Source organism: Schistocerca gregaria, chromosome X (genome assembly GCF_023897955.1).
Source record: "Schistocerca gregaria isolate iqSchGreg1 chromosome X, iqSchGreg1.2, whole genome shotgun sequence".
NCBI classification, from domain to species: Eukaryota; Metazoa; Arthropoda; class Insecta; order Orthoptera; family Acrididae; genus Schistocerca; species Schistocerca gregaria.
In genome coordinates, this window is record NC_064931.1 from 472,543,095 (window position 1) to 472,564,137 (window position 21,043).

The following is a 21,043-nucleotide window of genomic DNA, read 5'->3' on the forward strand; positions in this document are numbered from 1 at the left end:
TACGGAGCGGGAAGGAGCGCCTGGTCTCCGGCAAGAATCCGCCCCGCGGACTTGTGTCGAGGTCCGGTGAGCTGGTCAGTCTGTGGATGGTTCTTAGGCGGTTTTCCATCTCCCTCTGCGAATGCAGGCTGGTTCCCCTTATCCCGCCACAGCTACACTATGTCGGCGATTGCTGCGCAAACAAGTACGCTTTCCCTATTTCTTCCAACTGCACACTACTATTTCTCTTGCACTTGAGGGCAGCTGTGCTGCTGCTCGTGCATGCGCTGTGAGTCGGCCGGGGTGTACAACTCCTTCCGAACAGGAATACGTACGCGTACACTACCATTACTGTACTACGTAAACATAGGGGTTACACTCGTCTGGTATGAGACCATCCCTACTGGGGCGGGGGGCTCCACCGGTCGCCGAACCGCACAATAACCCTGAGTTCGGTGTGGGGCAGCTGAGGGGTGGAGTGGACTGCGATATTCGTCGTGGGGCTGTGGGCCACTGCGGCTGCGGCGGGGACGGAGCCTCTCCGTCGTTTCTAGGTCCCCGGTTAACGTACACATGGATTTTTAATTCGTTTACTAATATTTATCTATAATGTCATACACCCCACTTCGTGTTTCCTTTGTCACTGTCACAGACTGAATGGGTTTTATTTTGCTGCTTTTATTGTTTTATTTTAATATTTTTTGTCAGTTTTGAAGTGATTTGTACGTGTTTAAATTCGAAAAGTTTTGATAAAACGAGAGGACCGCAATTTCGGAGGGTTGATTGTTGGCCGGTGGACGGGCACGGATGGTGAATTTGTTACCACCAACACACAGACAATTTTTCGATGTATTGTTGACTGTGACCAATAATGGAAAAAGTGTATTTAAATGTTAGGCGCTATGGATTCATTTTCCACGCAATGTTATAAAGGCTGCGACATTGGAGTAGTGCTGAGACACGTGTATTAACGAGACATTTTTTGGAGAGACGACGTGGACTGCCAAGTTAAAATTCCAATGTTCAGATGTGTCTCTTATCGTTAACTGCTATATCGTGCAGGAATATGAAAGCAGTGACTGTAAACGGTCAAGTTTACCGAATGAACTGATTTTAGTATTGAGTACATAAGCCGATATGTGTACCACATACAAAAACTATAAAGTTCTAACATTGATTGCCAGTGCTTCTTACATCAGTGACGTTAGCAAACATTACGTCATTCAGCACGGATTACACGTGCTCTACATGGTCGACCAGCAGTGCCTCAGTCAACAAGGAGACGTTACGCATATTTACCGCATCCCAGTAATAATAATCACTTTTACGTGGTAAACTACAGCAGTATTATTTAACAAGAATTACTGCAATATACACTGATGGGGAAAAAATCGGAACATAAAAAAAGATATGCGACACAAACGAAAGTTGGTGGATGTGATTCTACATCTAAAAGACGTCTATTCAGGTTTCCCATCAGTCGCATAAGAGTGGCGCTAGTAGTGCCACAAAGAGGATGCAAATCAGGTTTGCTTTAAATACACGCTTTAAAGGTCGTGAGCAATAGTTACGTTTGAGACTGGACTTGGTGAGTTGATGTTAAGGCGACAACGATACCATTACCAACATCTCACTGATGAACGAGGTAGTGTAATAGGGCTATGGGAAGCTGGAGGTTCCTTCTGCGATATTGCAGAAAGACTTAGCAGGAATGTAGCCACTGTACATGACTGCTGGCAGCTATGGTCACGGGAATGTACCGTCTCAAGAAGACTGGGCTCCGGACTACAGCTCCCGAGAGGGAGGCCGTCATGTTCGGCCTATGGCTCTGTCGGATCGTACTGCATCTGCAGCGGCAATCTGAGCAGCAGTTGGCACCACAGTGCCGCAACAGACTGTTTTAAATCGGTTACTTCAAGGTTAGCTCAGAGCCAGACGCTCTGTAACGTGCATTTCACTGACCTTAAAGTCCTTCCATTTGCGATTTCAGTGGTGTCAAGCGAGAGACCATTGGAGGGCAGGATCCAGCTCTGTTGTGTTTTCTGATGAATGCTGGTTCGGCCTCAGTGCCAGTGATGGCTGTGTGTTGGTTAGGAGGAAGGCAGTTTGGTGCCTGCAACCAACGTGTCTGCGTACTAGAAACACTGGATCTACACCGTAGGTTCTGGTCGGGGGTGTGATTTCGTATGACGGACGACAGTCATCCACAAACAGCATTAACCGTCCTTCTGTTGACTGACCAAATGCAACAGGTATAGGACTCCATCCGACAGATTGACATGTTCGCTTGCTTGCATTCAACATACTGGCGGTTACACCGCTATTAATATACCACTATTTCACATTTGCAATGGCTTATCTCGCGCTTACCTTTGATCTTGCAATGTTGATCACTTAAATATGTTACTTAGACAAAGGTATTCCCGAAATTTGACTACTGTAATTATTTTTTGGTGCTGAGATTTTTTTCCGTCGATGTATTTGTGGGCCGCCAATGTCGGACAACAATGCGCTAAATTTCTTTCGCTGAACGTTATAACTGTTAGGCAACTCTCCTCTTGCGGTTATCTTTTTCTCCTTTTTAAATGATTCGTTAAATAATACTTAATTTTGATTTGTTTAATTCAGATGTAGGTTTTTTCATAGACAATTTCTTCGACAAACCTTTTATAAAAGCTAATATCGCGCTCTAACTCCTGTTTTAAAAAAAAAGTATGGTAAAAGTACCCCACAGTACACCATCAAAGATGTTGTAGAACTTTTTTGTAGAAGATATTTGACAAAAATCTTCCACAGTGTAATACGCGCGTTAGGTACTGCTGGTATTAGGTTCGTGAAGAGAATTGAACTGCCAAGCATCTGCACAGAGCTCTGCATTATCTTTGATCATTGATATCTCTACTATTTCTTGTTTACGATCACGAAGTCCTCACTCACGCTGCTTATGCGCTTATATTTAGGGTGTTGTAAAGTTGATGCATTAAGTTGTTCTGAAAGCGGTGCTGATGTTCAAGGTAATAAAAGCAGGTTAAAAGCTGGGCGCTATCTGGGGAAGTTATCCTTGCATTACTGAGAGAGAGAGAGAGAGAGAGAGAGAGAGAGAGAAAATTTAAATAAAAAGAAATAAATCAGTTTATATTTGGACATTTATTTTAACATTGATCATTGTTCCGTTAAAATTTCAGCAAATTAAACTTGATTCATAACTAAACTGTTGCCTTATTTAGGATTGTGCAAATGTGAGTTTGTAATCTTACGGAACACATCAAATATGGAGCCAAGATTGGGAGACTGCATACAACACTGCATTCATAAAATAACACATGAAGAACGTTGAAACATATGCAAGAGGAAATTAACCAAAACCAGCCGATTCAATTTTCACCCAAAGAAGTTACGTTCGTAGCGCAATCCTGTCCGTCATGAAATTACCACACACTGGTATACTAAATTCATACTAACTCTCTGTGAAATCTTCTCGAAAAGAATAGCTGAGGGCTACTTTGATGATTACACCACATGATTCACGTGGTCAACTTGGTTTACAGAAAGAGTGTAACTCCACAATAATTTTGATAATTAAAATAAATTACATTGAAACGCAATTTACAAAAGAAAAACCTCGAACTGGTTACTATCGTCATACAATTAACCAGATGGGTCAAACAATTATATAAGCACGTGGTACTGGCCTCACAAAGTACACCCCACGTGGGTTGAACATAAAGAAAAGTTGCCATATTGAAAATTTTTGTCAATACTAAACGTTATAATCTCACGTACATTCGCATAGTTAGACTTACGGATCATCAACGTGTGGTTCCACGTTGCTCACAAAGTAGTGACAAAGCAACTACTGGAAGATATTCTGAACTTCACACTCGAATTACACTGCATTGCAATTAAGATAACATAAGATATTTTAGATCTAAACCTGAAACAAAGGTGATTTAATTTTCAGTTAGGTTGAACTTAAGAAATCCATTGTCCTACGGACTTAGCAGGGACGCGCTTAGCCGGAGATCTTACCACTTCAGATGCTCGCTGCAGACCGACTGGCGTGGGCCCCTACCGAGGGTGCCTCACAGATACAATCGGAAGTGACCACAGAGGCAGCTTCCTATACCAACATGACAAGGGACGGACAGGACCATACCAAGAATATAAACTTCTTTGCTTTTAGAAAGCGTAGCTACCTGTTCCGACGTTGGTCCTACTGTTCTCTAGCAGACAGGCTTGTCTGATACCATCATGCATGCAACTAGAAATACATTTGCTCATTCATCCTATCACACAGAAGGAAAGAGGGATGACAGTATCTTATCATATACACTATATAAAAGAAAGCGGATGTAGGTTCCATTTGGGACTGTGTGACATGAATTACATATAAACTGTGTTTTAAAGTGTAGTAGTGTGACAGATCGTTCTTGTTTATGTGTAAAAGCAACACGTTCCACTGCTCAGTCTCCTCCCAGATAGTCAGAAACACCACAGTTAATTTAGAAGTGGAATGTGTGGCGAAAATGACAACAGATTTAAGAAATTAACATGAAAGGAATCCAACAGAGAGAATTAAGTGTATCCTTGCTTGAGGTATACTGACTGTACACGCGAGTACCTGTTGCTGTAAAGCTGTCGATATTCAGGACAGCATACGCCGATTCTTTTTACTTTGTTTCATAGACTAAACGAATGATATAGAAGCATATATTAGGAAGACAAGGTTACAAGGGAAGTGACAACGAAATATTAATGTTTTTATCTCTGTATTTATCATTTTTATGCACCTTTATGTAACATTTCTGACGATGAAGGCTTCCTTCTGCGAAACGCGTCGATTTCCATGCTTTTGCATGGTGGAAGGTGGTTGAACCTACATTTTAACATTGGTTAAGATCACCTGTGTTTCGCATAGCGTGTTTTTCGAACAGTCGGCATTACTTTTGTGACGTGCTATGCCGATCTCTGTGCTCTATCTTCGAGGTCTCTTTGATGTTATCTTTCACGAATATTACGAAACAATGCATACTTCCTGTGTTGTCGTGCTGTTGCCATGGCCAGAACATCCTTCAAGTCTATAATCGATTGGAAACATCTGGTCGTGGGCTTAGAGACGGGTATGCTGCCATTCGCCAATCAATGCTAATGATGATTTCTGGCACAATGTTTAAGCAGCGTGGAATGACATACTCGTACCAGTCATCCAGTTCATTTAGACTGCATGCACAGAAGAGTTTAGCCGTTGTCGCTGTCAGTGTTGGCAGCTCTATACTAAATGCGCACGCTATATACCCAAATGTCACCTAAAAATTTAATTGGGTATTCATCTTACACTGCTGTAGATGAAAAGTAAGTAAAATTTCGTTATTGTGTTCTCCCTGTTGCAATTTTAATGGCCAGCAGTCAAGTTTCTTAATATCCGTATATTAAAGAAGGTATACATTTTCCTTTTTGTGTTCACAGGAGCAACTTAGAAAACCTGCACAACATTGTGTGATTTTGTTTGTAATGGCAAAAATTTATGTGTGGGTGCTAAGACTGCCAAAGTGCACGATACTTCTCATCTTATTTCATTCGTTGTCACTGATTCTCGATTGTAACTAATGAACTTCTCTATTTAGTACTGAACAGTGGCAGGCGAGAAATTAGGGTGTACTGTAATGGTCATAATTGTCTTTCTTTACAGTCCCAGTTAAAGCTGAGGCCGATGGGGATGGTGTGGGCCAGGCAGGCTACCCCACGGAAAGAAAACCAAACATAAAACAGGAACAAGGTAAGTAATTGGGCTAATTAATTGGAATTTGGTAACTAGGATAGATCGTGACAGCGAAATCAGTGAAGTACCAAGCCGTTTTCGTATCAGGGCATCGCCATTCATCGGTTCGTGAAAATTAAACATTTAGAAGAAATTACAATTGAAAATAGTCTAAGCCTTCACTGTATACAGGAAATGAGTGCCGCACAATGGCAGGACGTTGCAGAATTATCAGATTTCTTTAAATTCGATAGTCATTTACATGTTCGAAACTGGCTTTTGTCACATTTTTCGTTTCGTAATTTCGATTAATAGCCTCAAGTCAAATTTACTCATTCAGAAAAGTTTCGTGGTGGCTCTGAACACTATGGGACTTAACATCTATGGTCATCAGCCCCCTAGAACTTAGAATTACTTAAACCTAACTAACCTAAGAACATCACACAACACCCAGTCATCACGAGGCAGAGAAAATCCCTGACCCCGCCGGGAATCGAACCCGGGACCCGGAACGTTTCGTGGTGCATACTGTAAATGTTATCAGTCTTACTGATTTTCTTATTTCCCATGTCAGTTAAGTTTTCGAAACTGCCTTTACTAGAACACACTACATTTCCCTTATTTAAAACTTATGATATTAACATTGATTTGAGATTTTCTTAAATAATTCGATGTTAAATCTGTTGAATAGGGTGCATGTTTCAACGATTCGTGATTCTGTTTCACTCTTTTGCAAGAGAATCGTTGCCGACACACATGTTGTCTCGTTAACAATGAGAATTTAATTTAATTTTACACCAAAATCATTTAAAGTTTATTGAAAAAGCTTCATCATTGGTAGTTCTGTCAGTATAGTATACTTAATATGTTCGTGTGCTTTGCTATTTATAATTTAAAAACAGTTTTATTATCAAGCTTCTCGATATTTCTTAAGAGTGGCGTTTTTGACTTTACAGGACTCATTATATTGTATATTGTCTCTCTACTTTTTTAGTCGTAATTTATTCATTATTAGGAAGATTAAATGTTGCTCTCTCGTACTATATACAATCTTACATTAAAAGTACTCGGAAGTCGATATTTTGTTTTCGACAGTAAGACCGGCGTCCAATCATATTTACATACAGTTTATTTCGCTGGTGCTCAGACTAGAGCACCCTTTTCCACTACCTACACCAACACGAACTGTTTTGAACCTGCTTATGGGCAAGTACGGTGTATAGCTGAATCATTTCGGCTTGGCTCTTCCTCATTATTCTATCATAGGGCTTGGCGTAAGACCACGCGAAACTGAAACTACTTTGATATGTATCAAACCACCCGACGAAGTCATGGACACCAGTGAGTACTGTAATATAACGGTTTGTTGAATGTCCTTACCTTATACTATATTGCAGGACACCTGAAGATGTTCAACGAACGTAACCGGGGAAATTATATAACAGTAGCTGAGGTGGTGTTTTACTTACACCATAAACTTTTGTAGTAATTATTATGTTTTCGTTTATAATGTCATAAAGGTATCTCTGAGAAAGTTCAGCATTACCTTTCGATACATACAGTCTGCCTATCATAGCGTAGACATACCGGCGCTTTGATTGCTGGTAAAACACCTCTCATTTCAGACACAGAAAGTTTCACATTGTCGTCGTATATGTTTCTTTGGGCTAGTATTTGTAGTTTTATTGTTTAGACATTACTTAAGTAAATGTATTAATAAACATCTATCGATGCTGGTTATTAACTGGATCATTATCTCTTTGCAAGAACGGTTGCTAAATTTCGCTATATTCGATTGAAATTTGTTATTTTGGGAGAACTGACGGGCAATAAGTTTAAAAACAATTCAACAGCCAGGATCGCATAACATATTTTTTTTTAATTTAAGACAAGCGTTTTCAACAGACTATGCTGTCATTTTCAGGTCTGAAAATCTTTTGTTGTAAAGCATGTTCATTTTACGGTGGACTCACGCATAAGATGTCAAGTGAATATAAATATCATATTCCAAAATATTTCTCGAGGCTAAAATATTTAAAAACATAAAGCACCTAGTGCAACAGGCTATGATGATGATGATGATGATGATGATAATGATGATGATGTTTGGTTTTGTTGGGTGCTCAACTGGCTGAAAATGACTTACAAATCCGTGGCTCCCTGCATCGGTAATGCTGGAATTCAGTATGGTGTTGGTCCACCCTTAGCCTAGATGACAGCTTCAACTCACGCAGGCATACGTTCAATCAGGTGCTGGAAGGTTTCTTGGGGAATGGAAGCCCATTCTTCACGGAGTGCTGCGCTGAGGAGAAGCATCGATGTCGGTTGGTGAGGCCTGGCACGAAATCGGCGTTCCAAAACATCCAAAAGGTTTTCTGTAGTATTCAGATCAGAATTCTGTTCAGGCTAGTCCATTACAGGGATGTTATTGTCGTGTAACCACTCCTCCACAGGCCGTGAATTATGAACAGGTGCTCGATCGTGTTGAAAGATGCAGTCACCATCCCCGAATTGCTCTTCAGCAATGGGAAGTAAGAAGGTACTTAAAACATCATTATAGGCCTATGCTACGATAACGCCACGCAAAACAACAAAGGGTGCAAGCCCCCTCCATGAAACACACGACCACACTATAACACCGCCGCCTCCGAATTTTACTGTTGCCACTACACAAGCTGGCAGATGATGTTCACCGAGCATTCGCCATACACCCTTCCATCGGATCGTCACATTGCCGTGATTCGTCACTCCACACAACCTTTTTTCCACTGTTCAATCGTCCAATGTTTACGCTCCTTACACCTAGCGACGCGTCGTTGGCACTTACCGGCGTATTGTGTGGCTTATGAGCAGCCTCTTGACCATGAAATCCAAGTTTTCTCACCTCCCGCCTCTTTGTCATAGTACTTGTAGTGGATCCTAATGCAGTTTGGAATTCCTGTGTGATGGTCTGGACAGACGTCTGCCTATTACACATTAAGACCCTCTTCAATTGTCGGCGGTCTCTTGTTAGTCAACAGACGAGGTCGGCCTGTACGTTTTTGTGCTGTACGTGTCCCTTCACGTTTCCACTTTTGTATCACATCGGAAACAGTGGACCTATGGATGTTTAGGAGTGTGGAAATCTCGCGTATAGACGTACGACACAAGTGACACCCAATCACCTGACCACGTTCGAAGTTCGTGAGTTCCGCAGAGCGCCCCATTCTGCTCTCTCACTATGTCTAATGACTACTGGGGTCGCTGATATGGAGTACCTGGCAGTAGGTGGAAGCACAATGCACCTACTATGAAAAATATATGTTTTTGGGGGTGTCCGGATACTTTTGATTTCGTAGTGTACATACTGCTCACAGTTGTTTGTTGCATCATACAAACACGGTTCATAGTAGCACAACTGTTTACATATGCTGAACATATGTATGCATTTGTGCCAATGTGTAACGTGTCTGCATGATGCAACATGCAACTGCGAGCAATATGTACAGGGTGGTCCAAAAGTCCGAAAACACCCTCATAAAATTCAAATGGAGTAGCAAACAGAGTCCATACACACGAGGAACGGGAAGGGGGAAACTTTATAGGCTATGCCACCAACATGGCGGCCATCTTGGAAGCCGCCATCTTGGATTCAACTCCAAAATTTCATATGGGAATGTGGTCATGTGATATATCAAACAGATAGAGAATTTCACTAGAAAAACAATGCCGTTGTTATTTTAATCATAGCTTCAGTCATTCTTGGGTTATAGCCAGCTACATGTGGCAGTGGTGCGACGCTGGGCAGCATGTGTGTTATTTGCCGAAGAGACATTACGCCGATGTTACACAGTCCTGAGAGACCACCAACAGTCATACGAATGGTTCGATATGTTGTCCATTGTGTTGGATTGTTAATGCTATCCTCCGAACCCAGTCCTGATGAAATTTGGCCAACACATCTGGCTGAATTTGACCACACGTATCAGCAATGCGCTGCTTTAGATGATGCAAATCCCGCATTTTCACAAAATAAACCAGTGCTTTGACATGACCCCAAAGATAAAAATCCAAAGGAGTCAAATGTGATGAACGTGGTGGACACTCCACAGCACCCCTACGACCAATTCACTTTTGAGGGAACTGCACATCCAGGTATGCTCGCACATTGTGCCCATAATATGCTGGGGCACCATTATGGTGCAAGAATTCCGTAAATGTCCCGTCCTCCGTTAACAACGAGGGAAACACTTCTTCATCCAACAACTTCAGATAACCATTGGCTGTTAACGTACCATCAATAAAAAAGGTCTAACGACTTTGGTACCCCACACACCACACCAAACTATCACTTTTTGTTAGTCGACCGTTTTGGAAGCATCAATCCAGTGCGGATTTGTGTCGGACCAGTATCTGTGATTGTGCTTGTTCTCTTCACCATTGATGAAGAAATTGGCTTCATCACTGTACAGTATCTGATAGGGGAAACGTGGGTTTATCTGCAGCTGTTGTCACCCATTCTGCGAACTGTACCCAACGGTCTGGGTCATCCTCGTTCAGGTGTTGGAGCAGCTGAAGTTTGTATGGGTGTCATTTGTGGTGCGATAAAATTCGCAGTATGGAGGTACCGTTAACCCCACAATCTTGTGACAGGCGACGAGTACTCTTTTGCGGAATCTTGCTAAATGATGCCAACACGCTCACTGTTGTTGCTTCATCGGTGGCGGATTTTGGTCTGGGACAGAACCTGTTGCTCGGAATTTGGCCAGAAGCTTGGCAACTGCGCTATGAGTGATGGGTTCTCTGGTTGGGTGACGACTGTTGAAGTCCTCAGCAATGACCCGTGTGCTTCTGCCTCCTGATATCAAGAAGATTTCAATGCATTCTTCATGTGTTAAGGCCGTTTTGTAACCTGTGAATAAGGAAACAATGATTAAAACGTTAGCATGAGCAAACGATACCTAACAGTTACACACATGTAACATATCAGGCATGGGATAGTCACTTCGCACCGTGTCAGGCTCCATTTTATGACTTCTAAGTACGTAACACTCACGCTGCCGAGCATCCCACTGCTGCCACATGTAGCTGGCTATAACCCGAGAATGAATAAATTTACGTTTAATATAACAACGGCATTGTTTTTCTAGTGAAATTCTCTATCTGTTTGATATGTCACATGACCACATTCCCATTTGAAATTTTGGAGTTGAATCCAAGATGGCGGCTTTCAAGATGGCCGCCATGTTGGTGGCATAGCCTATAAAGTTTCGCCCCTCCCCGTTTCTCGTGTGTAGGGGCTCTGTTTCCTTGTTTGCTACTTCATTTGAATTTTATCACGGTGTTTCCTGACTTTTGGACCACCCTATATTTGGACATAGCCTGTTGCACAGGGTGCTTTATGTTTTTAAATATTTTAGCGATGACAGATGTTTTAGAATGTACTATTTATATCAACTTAACATCTTGCACATGAGATCAGCGTAAAATGAACATGCTTTACAGCAAAAGAATTTAAGACCTGAAGATGAGAGCACAGCCTGTTGAAATCTCGACTGTTCAACAGTTTTTAGTTATATTTCGTTGGTTTTTCACAATAGAGCTCACTTTAGCCGATTCCATGGGGCAGAGTTTATGCTGCTGTTGTCGTTATTGTGACAACATATTAAGCTCTGGGAAAGTCTTTCTTGAGCAGTTGAATTCGGGACACCTCCATAGCAGCCTGTAGCACCTAGTTTTGCCTTGATAACGAAGGCTGTGCGTCGAGTCATGGTCGCTTAAGCCTCAGTCCAAGCTTCCTTGTTCATAAGAGCCCAGCCGCCTCTTAAACTCAGGGAAGTCGCTCAGACTAGGACTGAGGTCAGATATGAAGGAAAGACTGTCAATGAAATGGGATTAATTCGTGTATTAGAGGAATGAGGGCATCTACAGTCAACAGCCGCTCATTTGTTACCCTCAGCTTGACACGGTTACACGTTGCCAACATCCTACTTTATACCGCGAACAAGAGCAGCTCGTGCAAGGATGGCCCTTTGTAATGTTCAGATAACTACAAATAATTACACAATGGAAGAAAGGCAGCGGTTCTGCCGCTCTGAAGAATGACGCTGTCTGCATTGTATTAACTGTCAGAGAGATGTCGTGCTCAAGACACAAGATTTCAAGGCATCTGATCGCAGCGAGTCGCAATGGCCAAACGCATGGGGCACGCCACCTCCACAGTATAGTGACGACTGGGACTTCGCTAGGCCACGTTGATGAGGGTTTAACACGAGTCCCGCCATTCATGGTCTGTTGCTTCCATTCGACAACGCTGAGATGTGGATACTGCGCCTAGGGAAATTTGCACCGAGTATTTCTGCAAACTACTCACTCATTAAGTCACGCCCTGCCTGCACCCTGAGAGTCCTCGTTCACCGGATACGCTGCGTAAGTCGCCAGCGAGGTGGTGGGTCACCATGTCAGAGCCGTTTCGGCACCGCCATGCAAATGACTAGCAACACAAACACCCTGCTATCGGGAGAAAGTACAATCGATGGTCCATATAAAGCTTAACGATTTGTCCTCTTACATACGCATATTGCACCGGTTCTATTTTTTTTTAACATTTAAGTCCTGCTTCTCCTACGGGAAAAATCACGTTATACATTGTCACTGTAAAAATTTTGTTTGTTCTTACTAATTTTATGATTCACGTTCCGTCCTTTTAAATATATCATAATCGTCATTGTCTACTTTCAATAATGAAAAGGATATTTAGAATTGTGATGATTTTTTTTCCTTTTCAGTACAATGTATTTGGACATAATATTGGTTACCTTTTTCTGCTTCTGAGCATTCGGGATGGTCAGTTAGAGCTGCTTAAGACAACGCCGATCACTTGAACTCGCTTCTGTAACGAGAACTGTGAAATTTGTCGCTATATTTTTGATAAATGACAGCTCCACTAAAATCAGAATTTATCCTCCTCACAAAAACTATTTTCAGACATGTTTTTCTACAAATATTTGTTGCTAGGAATTGAAGCTAGTGCACTACCTTACTAATACTTGGGTAGAGAAACTAGCTTCTTTGATAAAAACGTCTCAGTACACTGTAGCTGAGAGTGAATAAGCCGCAGTGCGATGGACCCAAAAGCCGTCCATAGTTTCCCTGTACAGAACTTTGTTCCGAGCTGGTGGCGTGGCCCGCGTAGTGCTGACCGCGACGAACGTTTGCGCGGTTTTGATATTCGTTTTAGAGTCGCTGTTTATCTCAGACCGAGATACTAGTTAAGCCATTCCACCGTTTGTATGAACAGCTGTAGGGAAACCACGAAGAACTTGTATCAGTATGGTAAGTGGGTGAAAGTGTCTGTATCGTGAGAGGTACTCCGTAGACTAAGAACTTGGACTCCTACTGGCTGCAAAGCAATGCTTAACTGGTATTTGGTGCGGAAATCTCCTTGCTTACTCTGTATATTCGATACTGTAGAATTTTTCCCCGAAACGAATTTAAAATATTTCAGTACGATAATCATTCAATAAAATTCTCACGCATACCTTATAGACAAATACTCAGTATACACTTATTTTCTGCGCTCTTATGTGCCGTGCAACTTCAGTTTTATTTCATCCTTTTATTTGGTTTTTATTTTCAGGATTAATCCCAGAGGTCAATCCATACAATGCTGATGAATGCAGCAATGTAGTTATTAAAGAGGAGATAGGTAAGCATGAATTGAGGATTTCACCGTATCATTCACATTTTAAGACATATCCAGCGGACTGAGAGAAAGTTTCACTGGCTATCTAGATTAGCAGTTAAAACTACAAAGGTGGTAACAGTAAAAAATTCCAAATTTTATATGGACTACAATAATATTATCATAAGTACGAAGCTCTACTGTATTCAAAGAATAGTCTTTATTTCATAATTTGGTAGAGTTATATGTAATTTTATATATTTTAGAAAGGTGCCTAAGGAGTAATTTCCCAATTTTGTTTTATGAGGCATTTCTTAAGTAATTACGATTTTGTGCATTACTTGAGAAACGCTTGGCTTTTCTCGTTTCTATCTTGTTCTTAAGATAAAAAAATGAATTTCCCTTTGTATTTCAGATCTCGGGGAAGATTACCTCGAAAAGGAGCCTGGTTCTCAGGGTCCTGCCATCAAGGATGAGGGTCAGTCTCAAGAGTCTTGTGACTAGTAGCTTAAAACATTAATCCTGATGTCAATCACTTCCGAAAAACATAGTTTAATTTGCATTTAAATATCTCAGTATTTTAAGTGCACTCATATAAAATGGGTTACCCCAATCTTTGTTATAGAAGACGACGTAACAGACACTACAAAGCACTATACACCTGAGAAACTTATTATTGTATGATTCATCATAAAAAATTCCTCCAAATGGCTCTGAGCACTATGGGACTTAACATCTGAGGTCATCAGTCCCCTAGAACTTAGAACTACTTAAACCTAACTAACCTAAGGACATCACACACATCCATGCCCGAGGCAGCATTCGAACCTGCGACCGTAGCGATCGTGCGGTTCCAGACTGAAGCTCCTAGAACCGCTCGTCCACAACGGCCGGCTAACAAACGCACTAAAATCTACAGGCATTACTTGAACAGCGTTCAATCAATAATTACAGAACTTATCAAACAATTACACTGTTGTATATTACACTGAAGAGACAAAAAAATTGGTACACCTGTATAATATCGTGTGGGGCTCCCGCGAGCACGCTGAAGTGTCGCAAAACGACGATGCATGGACTCGACTAAGTTCTGAAGTAGTGCTGGAGGGAACTGACATCATGAATCCTGCAGGGCTGTTCATAAATTCGTACAAGTATGAGGGGTGCAGACCTCTTCTCAAGAGCACGTTGCAAAGCATCCCACATATGCCCAATAATGTTCATGTCTGTGGCGTTTGGTGGCCAGTGGAAGTGTTTAATCTCAGAAGAGTGTTCCTGGAGCCGCTCTGTAGCAGTTTGGACGTGTGGGTTGTCACATTGTTCTTCTGGAATTCCCCAAGTTCGTCCGACTGCACAATGGACATGAATGGATGCAGGTGATCAGGCAGGATGCTTACATACTTGTCACCTGTCAGAGTCGTATCTAGACGTATCAGGGGTTCCATATCACTTGAGCTGCACATGCCCCACACCATTACAGATCCTCCACCACCTTGAACAGTCCGCTGCTGAGTTGTAGGGTGTATGGATTCACGAGGTTGTCTCCATACCCGTACACGTCTATCCGCTCGATACAATTTGAAACAAGACCAGCCAACATGTTTCCAGTCATCAACAGTCCAATGGCGGTGTTGACAGACCCAGGCAAGGTGTAAAGATTTATGTCGTGCATTCATCAAGGGTACTCCGAAATCACATATCGATTATGTTTCCTTGAATGTTTCGCACGCTGATACTTGATGACCCAGCATTGAAATCTGGAGCAGTTTGCGGAAGCGTTGCACTTCTGTCACGTTGAAAGATTCGCCTTAGTCACCGTTGGTCCCGTTCTTGGAGGCTTTTTTACGGCCGCCGTGATGTCAGAGATCTGGTGTTTTACCGGATGCCTGATATTCATGGTACACTCGAGAAATAGTCGTACGGGAAAATCCCCACTTCGTCGTTACCACAGAGATGCTGTGTCCCATTGCTCGTGCGCCGACTATAATACTGCGTTCAAATTCATTTATATCTTGAGAACCTGCCATTGTAGCAGCAGTAGTAACCGATCTAACAACTGCGCAGTTCTGCAGAAATTTTTACGAAGTCTCAGACGGTGTTCAGGAAAGATAGATTAGGCAGAATTGGTGGTGGAGTGTATGTGTCTGTCAGTAGTGGTTTATCTTGTAGTGAAGTCGAAGTAGATACTCCGTGCGAATTGGTATGGGTGGAGGTTATACTTAACAGCCGAATTAAGTTAATAATTGGCTCCTTCTACCGACCCCCAGACTCCGATGATACAGTTGCGGAACAGTTCAGAGAAAGTTTGAGTCTCGTAACAAATAAATACCCCACTCATACGGTTATAGTTGGTGGGGACTTCAACCTACCCTCGGTATGTTGGCAAAAATACTTGTTCAAAACCGGTGGTAGGCAGAAAACGTCTTCCGAGATTGTCCTAAATGCTTTCTCCGAAAATTATTTCGAGCAGTTAGTCCACGAACCCACGCGAATTGTAAATGGTTGCGAAAACACACTTGACCTCTTAGCCACAAACAATCCAGAGCTGATAGAGAGCATCATGACTGATACAGGGATTAGTGATCACAAGGTCGTTGTAGCTAGGCTCAATACCATTTCTTCCAAATCCATCAGAAACAAACGCAAAATAATTTTATTTAAAAAAGCGGATAAAGTGTCACTAGAAGCCTTCCTAAAAGACAATTTCCATTCCTTCCGAACTGACTATGCGAATGTAGACGAGATGTGGCTCAAATTCAAAGATATAGTAGCAACAGCAATTGAGATATTCATACCTCATAAATTGGTAAGAGATGGAACGGATCCCCCGTGGTACACAAAAAAGGTCCGAACGCTGTTGCAGAGGCAACGGAAAAAGCATGCGAAGTTCAGAAGAACGCGAAATCCCGAAGATGGGCTAAAATTTACAGACGCGCGAAATTTGGCACGTACTTCGATGCGAGATGCATTTAATAGGTTCCACAACGAAACATTGTCTCGAAATTTGGTAGAAAATCCGAAGAAATTCTGGTCGTATGTAAAGTACACAAGCGGCAAGACGCAGACAATACCTTCGCTGCGCAGTGCCGATGGTACTGTTATCGACGACTGTGCCGCTAAAGCGGAGTTATTGAACGCAGTTTTCCGAAATTCCTTCACCAGGGAAGACGAATGGAATATTCCAGAATTTGAAACACGAACATCTGCTAGCATGAGTTTCTTAGAAGTAGATACCTTATGGGTTGCGAAGAAACTCAAATCGCTTGACACAGGCAAGTCTTCAGGTCCAGATTGTATACAAATTAGGTTCCTTTCAGATTACTCTGATACTATAGCTCCCTACTTAGCACTCATATACGACCGCTCGCTCACCGATAGATCTGTACCTACAGATTGGAAAATTGCGCAGGTCGCACCAGTGTTCAAGAAGGGTAGTAGGAGTAATCCATTTAACTACAGACCTATATCATTGACGTCGGTTTGCAGTAGGGTTTTGGAGCATATACTGTATTCAAACATTATGAATCACCTCGAAGGGAACGATCTATTGACACGTAATCAGCATGGTTTCAGAAAACATCGCTCTTGTGCAACGCAGCTAGCTCTTTATTCGCACGAAGTAATGGCCGCTTTCGACAGGGGATCTCAAGTTGATTCCGTATTTCTAGATTTCCGGAAAGCTTTTGACACCGTTCCTCACAAGCGACTTCTAATCAAGCTGCGGAGCTATGGGGTATCGTCTCAGTTGTGCGACTGGATTCGTGATTTCCTGTCAGGAAGGTCGCAGTTCGTATTAATAGACGGCAAATCATCGAGTAAAACTGAAGTGATATCAGGTGTTCCCCAGGGAAGCGTCCTGGGACCTCTGCTGTTCCTGATCTATATAAATGACCTGGGTGACAATCTGAGCAGTTCTCTTAGATTGTTCGCAGATGATGCTGTAATTTACCGTCTAGTAAGGTCATCCGAAGACCAGTATCAGTTGCAAAGCGATTTAGAAAAGATTGCTGTATGGTGTGTCAGGTGGCAGTTGACGCTAAATAACGAAAAGTGTGAGATGATCCACATGAGTTCCAAAAGAAATCTCGTTGGAATTCGATTACTCGGTAAATAGTACAATTCTCAAGGCTGTCAATTCAACTAAGTACCTGGGTGTTAAAATTACGAACAACTTCAGTTGGAAGGACCACATAGATAATATTGTGGGGAAGGCGAGTCAAAGGTTGCGTTTCATTGGCAGGACACTTAGAAGATGCAAGAAGTCCACTAAAGAGACAGCTTACACTACACTCGTTCGTCCTCTGTTAGAATATTTCTGCGTGGTGCGGGATCCTTACCAGGTGGGACTGACGGAGGACATCGAAAGGGTGCAAAAAAGGGCAGCTCGTTTTGTATTATCATGTTATAGGGGAGAGAGTGTGGCAGATATGATACATGAGTTGGGATGGAAGTCATTACAGCATAGACGTTTTTCGTCGCGGCGAGACCTTTTTACGAAATTTCAGTCACCAACTTTCTCTTCCGAATGCGAAAATATTTTGTTGGGCCCAACCTACATAGGTAGGAATGACCATCAAAATAAAATACGAGAAATCAGAGCTCGAACAGAAAGGTTTAGGTGTTCGTTTTTCCCGCTCGCTGTTCGGGAGTGGAATAGTAGAGAGATAGTATGATTGTGGTTCGATGAACCCTCTGACAAGCACTTAAATGTGAATTGCAGAGTAGTCATGTAGATGTAGATGCGCCACACACTTGTAGTCTAATATAGGCGTTGACGACAGCAGCCCCTTACTATACCTGTTTACATCTCTCTGTAGTTGAATACACACGGCTACACCAGTTTCTTTGGCGCTTTATTGTATGTTGTCCATGCTAATTTGAAACGTGATGAGGCCGTTACCTTGCTTAAATGACGAAATAACTCATTTCAATGTGGCGTGACTGGTACACATTGCAGGATTGAGTGCCGGCTTAAGCTGTAGTACATTTCTGAGAGATGTGAATATCAAGAGATCTGTGGGAGCTGCGCAGATGTCGGTGTGGTTAAGGCAAGGATCCCCAAGCGTATGCCAGCAGGCACCTTGGCGCTCACTAACTGTTCTACGCGTGATCGCTACAGTAATAAAGCAAGTATGAACTGAAATTCGGCGAAAAGTATCCAGCTTTTAAGAATACGTCTACTTAAGAGTGTCTATGTGGGCTGCGGTTAGAGGGGAACAAGAGAAAACCGTTTTTGGTTTGAATAAATGTTAAAACAATGAATAATAGGGAATGAAGGCTGAGGTCTGAACTTGCACATTAATATGTTGGTAACTGCTTACGATCTAATTAAAACTAATGGGGATCAGTGAACTGAAATAGGAAGACGACATATACTTCTCGTCAGATGAGTAAAGAGTGATACCAACAGCAGCAGAAAATGATATAACGGGAGTAGCATTCGTTATGAACAGGAAGGTAGAGCAAGAAGGGAGTTACTGTGAACAGTTCAGTGGCAATGTACTTCTCATCAGAATCGACAGCAATAATGTATGAGATATACATAGCGACGTCGCAAGCTGACGATCAGCAGATGGAGGAAATATATGAGGCTACTGAACAGGTAATTAAGTACGTAAAGGGAGATAAAATCTAATAGTCATGGGGTAATGGAATGCGGTTGTAGGGGAAAGAATAGAAGAAATGGTTACTAGAAAATATGGGTTTGGTACTAGGAATGAGAGAAAGAAGTCTAATTGAGTTCTACAATAAATTCAGTCAGTAATAGCGAATACTCCGTTCAATAATCACAAGCGGAAGAAGTATACTTGGAAAAAGGGCAGGAGATAGAGGAAGAGTTCAGCTAGATTACATCATGTTCAAGCAGAAAGTCTGAAATTAGATACTGGATTGTAATGCGTTTCCAGGAGCAAATAATATAGGCACAGATCACAATTTACTAATGATGAAGAGTAGGCGGACGTTTAAGAGATTAATGAGGAAGAATCAATGCTCAAAGAAGTGGAATACGGAAGTACTAAGAAGTGACGAGACACGCTTGAAGTTCTCTAAGGCTGTAGAAACAACAATGAGGAATAGCTAAGTAGTCAGTACAGTTCAAGAGGAATGAACAGCTCTAAAAAGGGCAATCACACAAGTTGGAAAGAAAAACATAGATCCAAAGAAGGTAATTTCGAAGAAACCCTGAGTAGCAGAAGAAAGAAGGAAGCACAAATATGTTCAAGAAATTCAAGAATGCAGAAATAATGAAGTAAGTAGAAGTGCAGGGAAGCTAAGGCGAAAAGGCAGCAGGAGAAATGTGATGAAATCGAAAAAGAAATAATTGTCGGAAGGACTGACTCAGAATACAGAGTAGTTAAAACAGCCTTCTATGAAATTAAGAGCAAGGGTGGTACATTAAGAGTGCAATGGAAACTCTACTGTTAAATACAGAGGAAAGGGCGGATAGGTGGAAAGACTACACTGGAGTCCTCTATGACGTGGAAGACTTGTGTGATGACGTGATAGGGGAAGAAATAGGAGTCGGTACAGAAGAAATAGGTATTCAGCATTAGAATCAGAATCTGAAAGACCTTTGGAAGACTTACTATCGAATAAGAATTATCTCGCAATCTGCTTAACAGTTCATGCATCAAGGTTACCGACAAGGATAATATACAGAAGAGCTGAAGAGAAAATTGAGGATGCGTTTGACGAGAATCAGTTTGTGTTTAGGAAAGGTAAGTGCACCAGAGAGGCAATCCTGACATAGCGTTCGATAATGTCGAGAATGAAGAAAATGCAAGACACGTTTACTGGATTTGTCGACGAGGAAAAGCGTTCGTCAATATAAAATTGTTCAAGATGTTCGAAATTCTGAGAAAAATAGGGAAAAATGAATAATATACAATATGTAAAAGAAGCAAGAGGGAACAGTAAGAGTGGGAGACGAGGAACAAGCCCTCGGATTAAAAAGGGCATAACACCGGGTTGTAGTCTTTAGCCCTTAATGTTCAGTCTATCTACATCTACATCTACATCCGTACTCCGCAAGCCACCTGACGGTGTGTGGCGGAGGGTACCCTGAGTACCTCTATCGGTTCTCCCTTCTATTCCAGTCTCGTATTGTACGTGGAAAGAAGGATTGTCGGTATGCTTCTGTGTGGGCTCTAATCTCTCTGATTTTATCCTCATGGTCTCTTCGCGAGATATACGTAGGAGGGAGCAATATACTGCTTGACTCTTCGGTGAAGGTATGTTCTCGAAACTTCAACAAAAGCCCGTACCGAGCTACTGAGCGTCTCTCCTGCAGAGTCTTCCACTGGAGTTTATCTATCATCTCCGTAACGCTTTCGCAATTACTAAATGATCCTGTAACGAAGCGCGCTGCTCTCCGTTGGATCTTCTATATCTCTTCTATCAACCCTACCTGGTGCGGATCCCACACTGCTGAGCAGTATTCAAGCATTGGGCGAACAAGCGTACTGTAACCTACTTCCTTTGTTGTCGGATTGCATTTCCTTAGGATTCTTCCAATGAATCTCAGTCTGGCATCTGCTTTACCGACGATCAACTTTATATGATCATTCCATTTTAAATCACTCCTAATGAGTACTCCCAGATAATTTATGGAATTAACTGCTTCCAGTTGCTGACATGCTATT

The 21,043-nt window shown here is 42.0% G+C and overlaps 1 protein-coding gene across 7 annotated transcripts in view; it reads left to right on the top strand.

Annotated features, from left to right (window-relative positions):
* The window catches only part of LOC126298740 (uncharacterized), a 374,620-nt gene that overhangs the window by 124,594 nt on the left and 228,983 nt on the right, over positions 1-21,043 (top strand). For 6 of the 7 annotated variants that reach the window (XM_049990183.1, XM_049990179.1, XM_049990178.1 and 3 more), the window contains 3 exons: positions 5,669-5,755; positions 13,356-13,424; positions 13,816-13,878. In XM_049990183.1, the coding sequence (XP_049846140.1) occupies positions 5,669-5,755; positions 13,356-13,424; positions 13,816-13,878 (219 nt within the window). The remainder of the gene's footprint in view (positions 1-5,668; positions 5,756-13,355; positions 13,425-13,815; positions 13,879-21,043) is intronic. The other variant, XM_049990182.1, reaches the window with a different exon arrangement.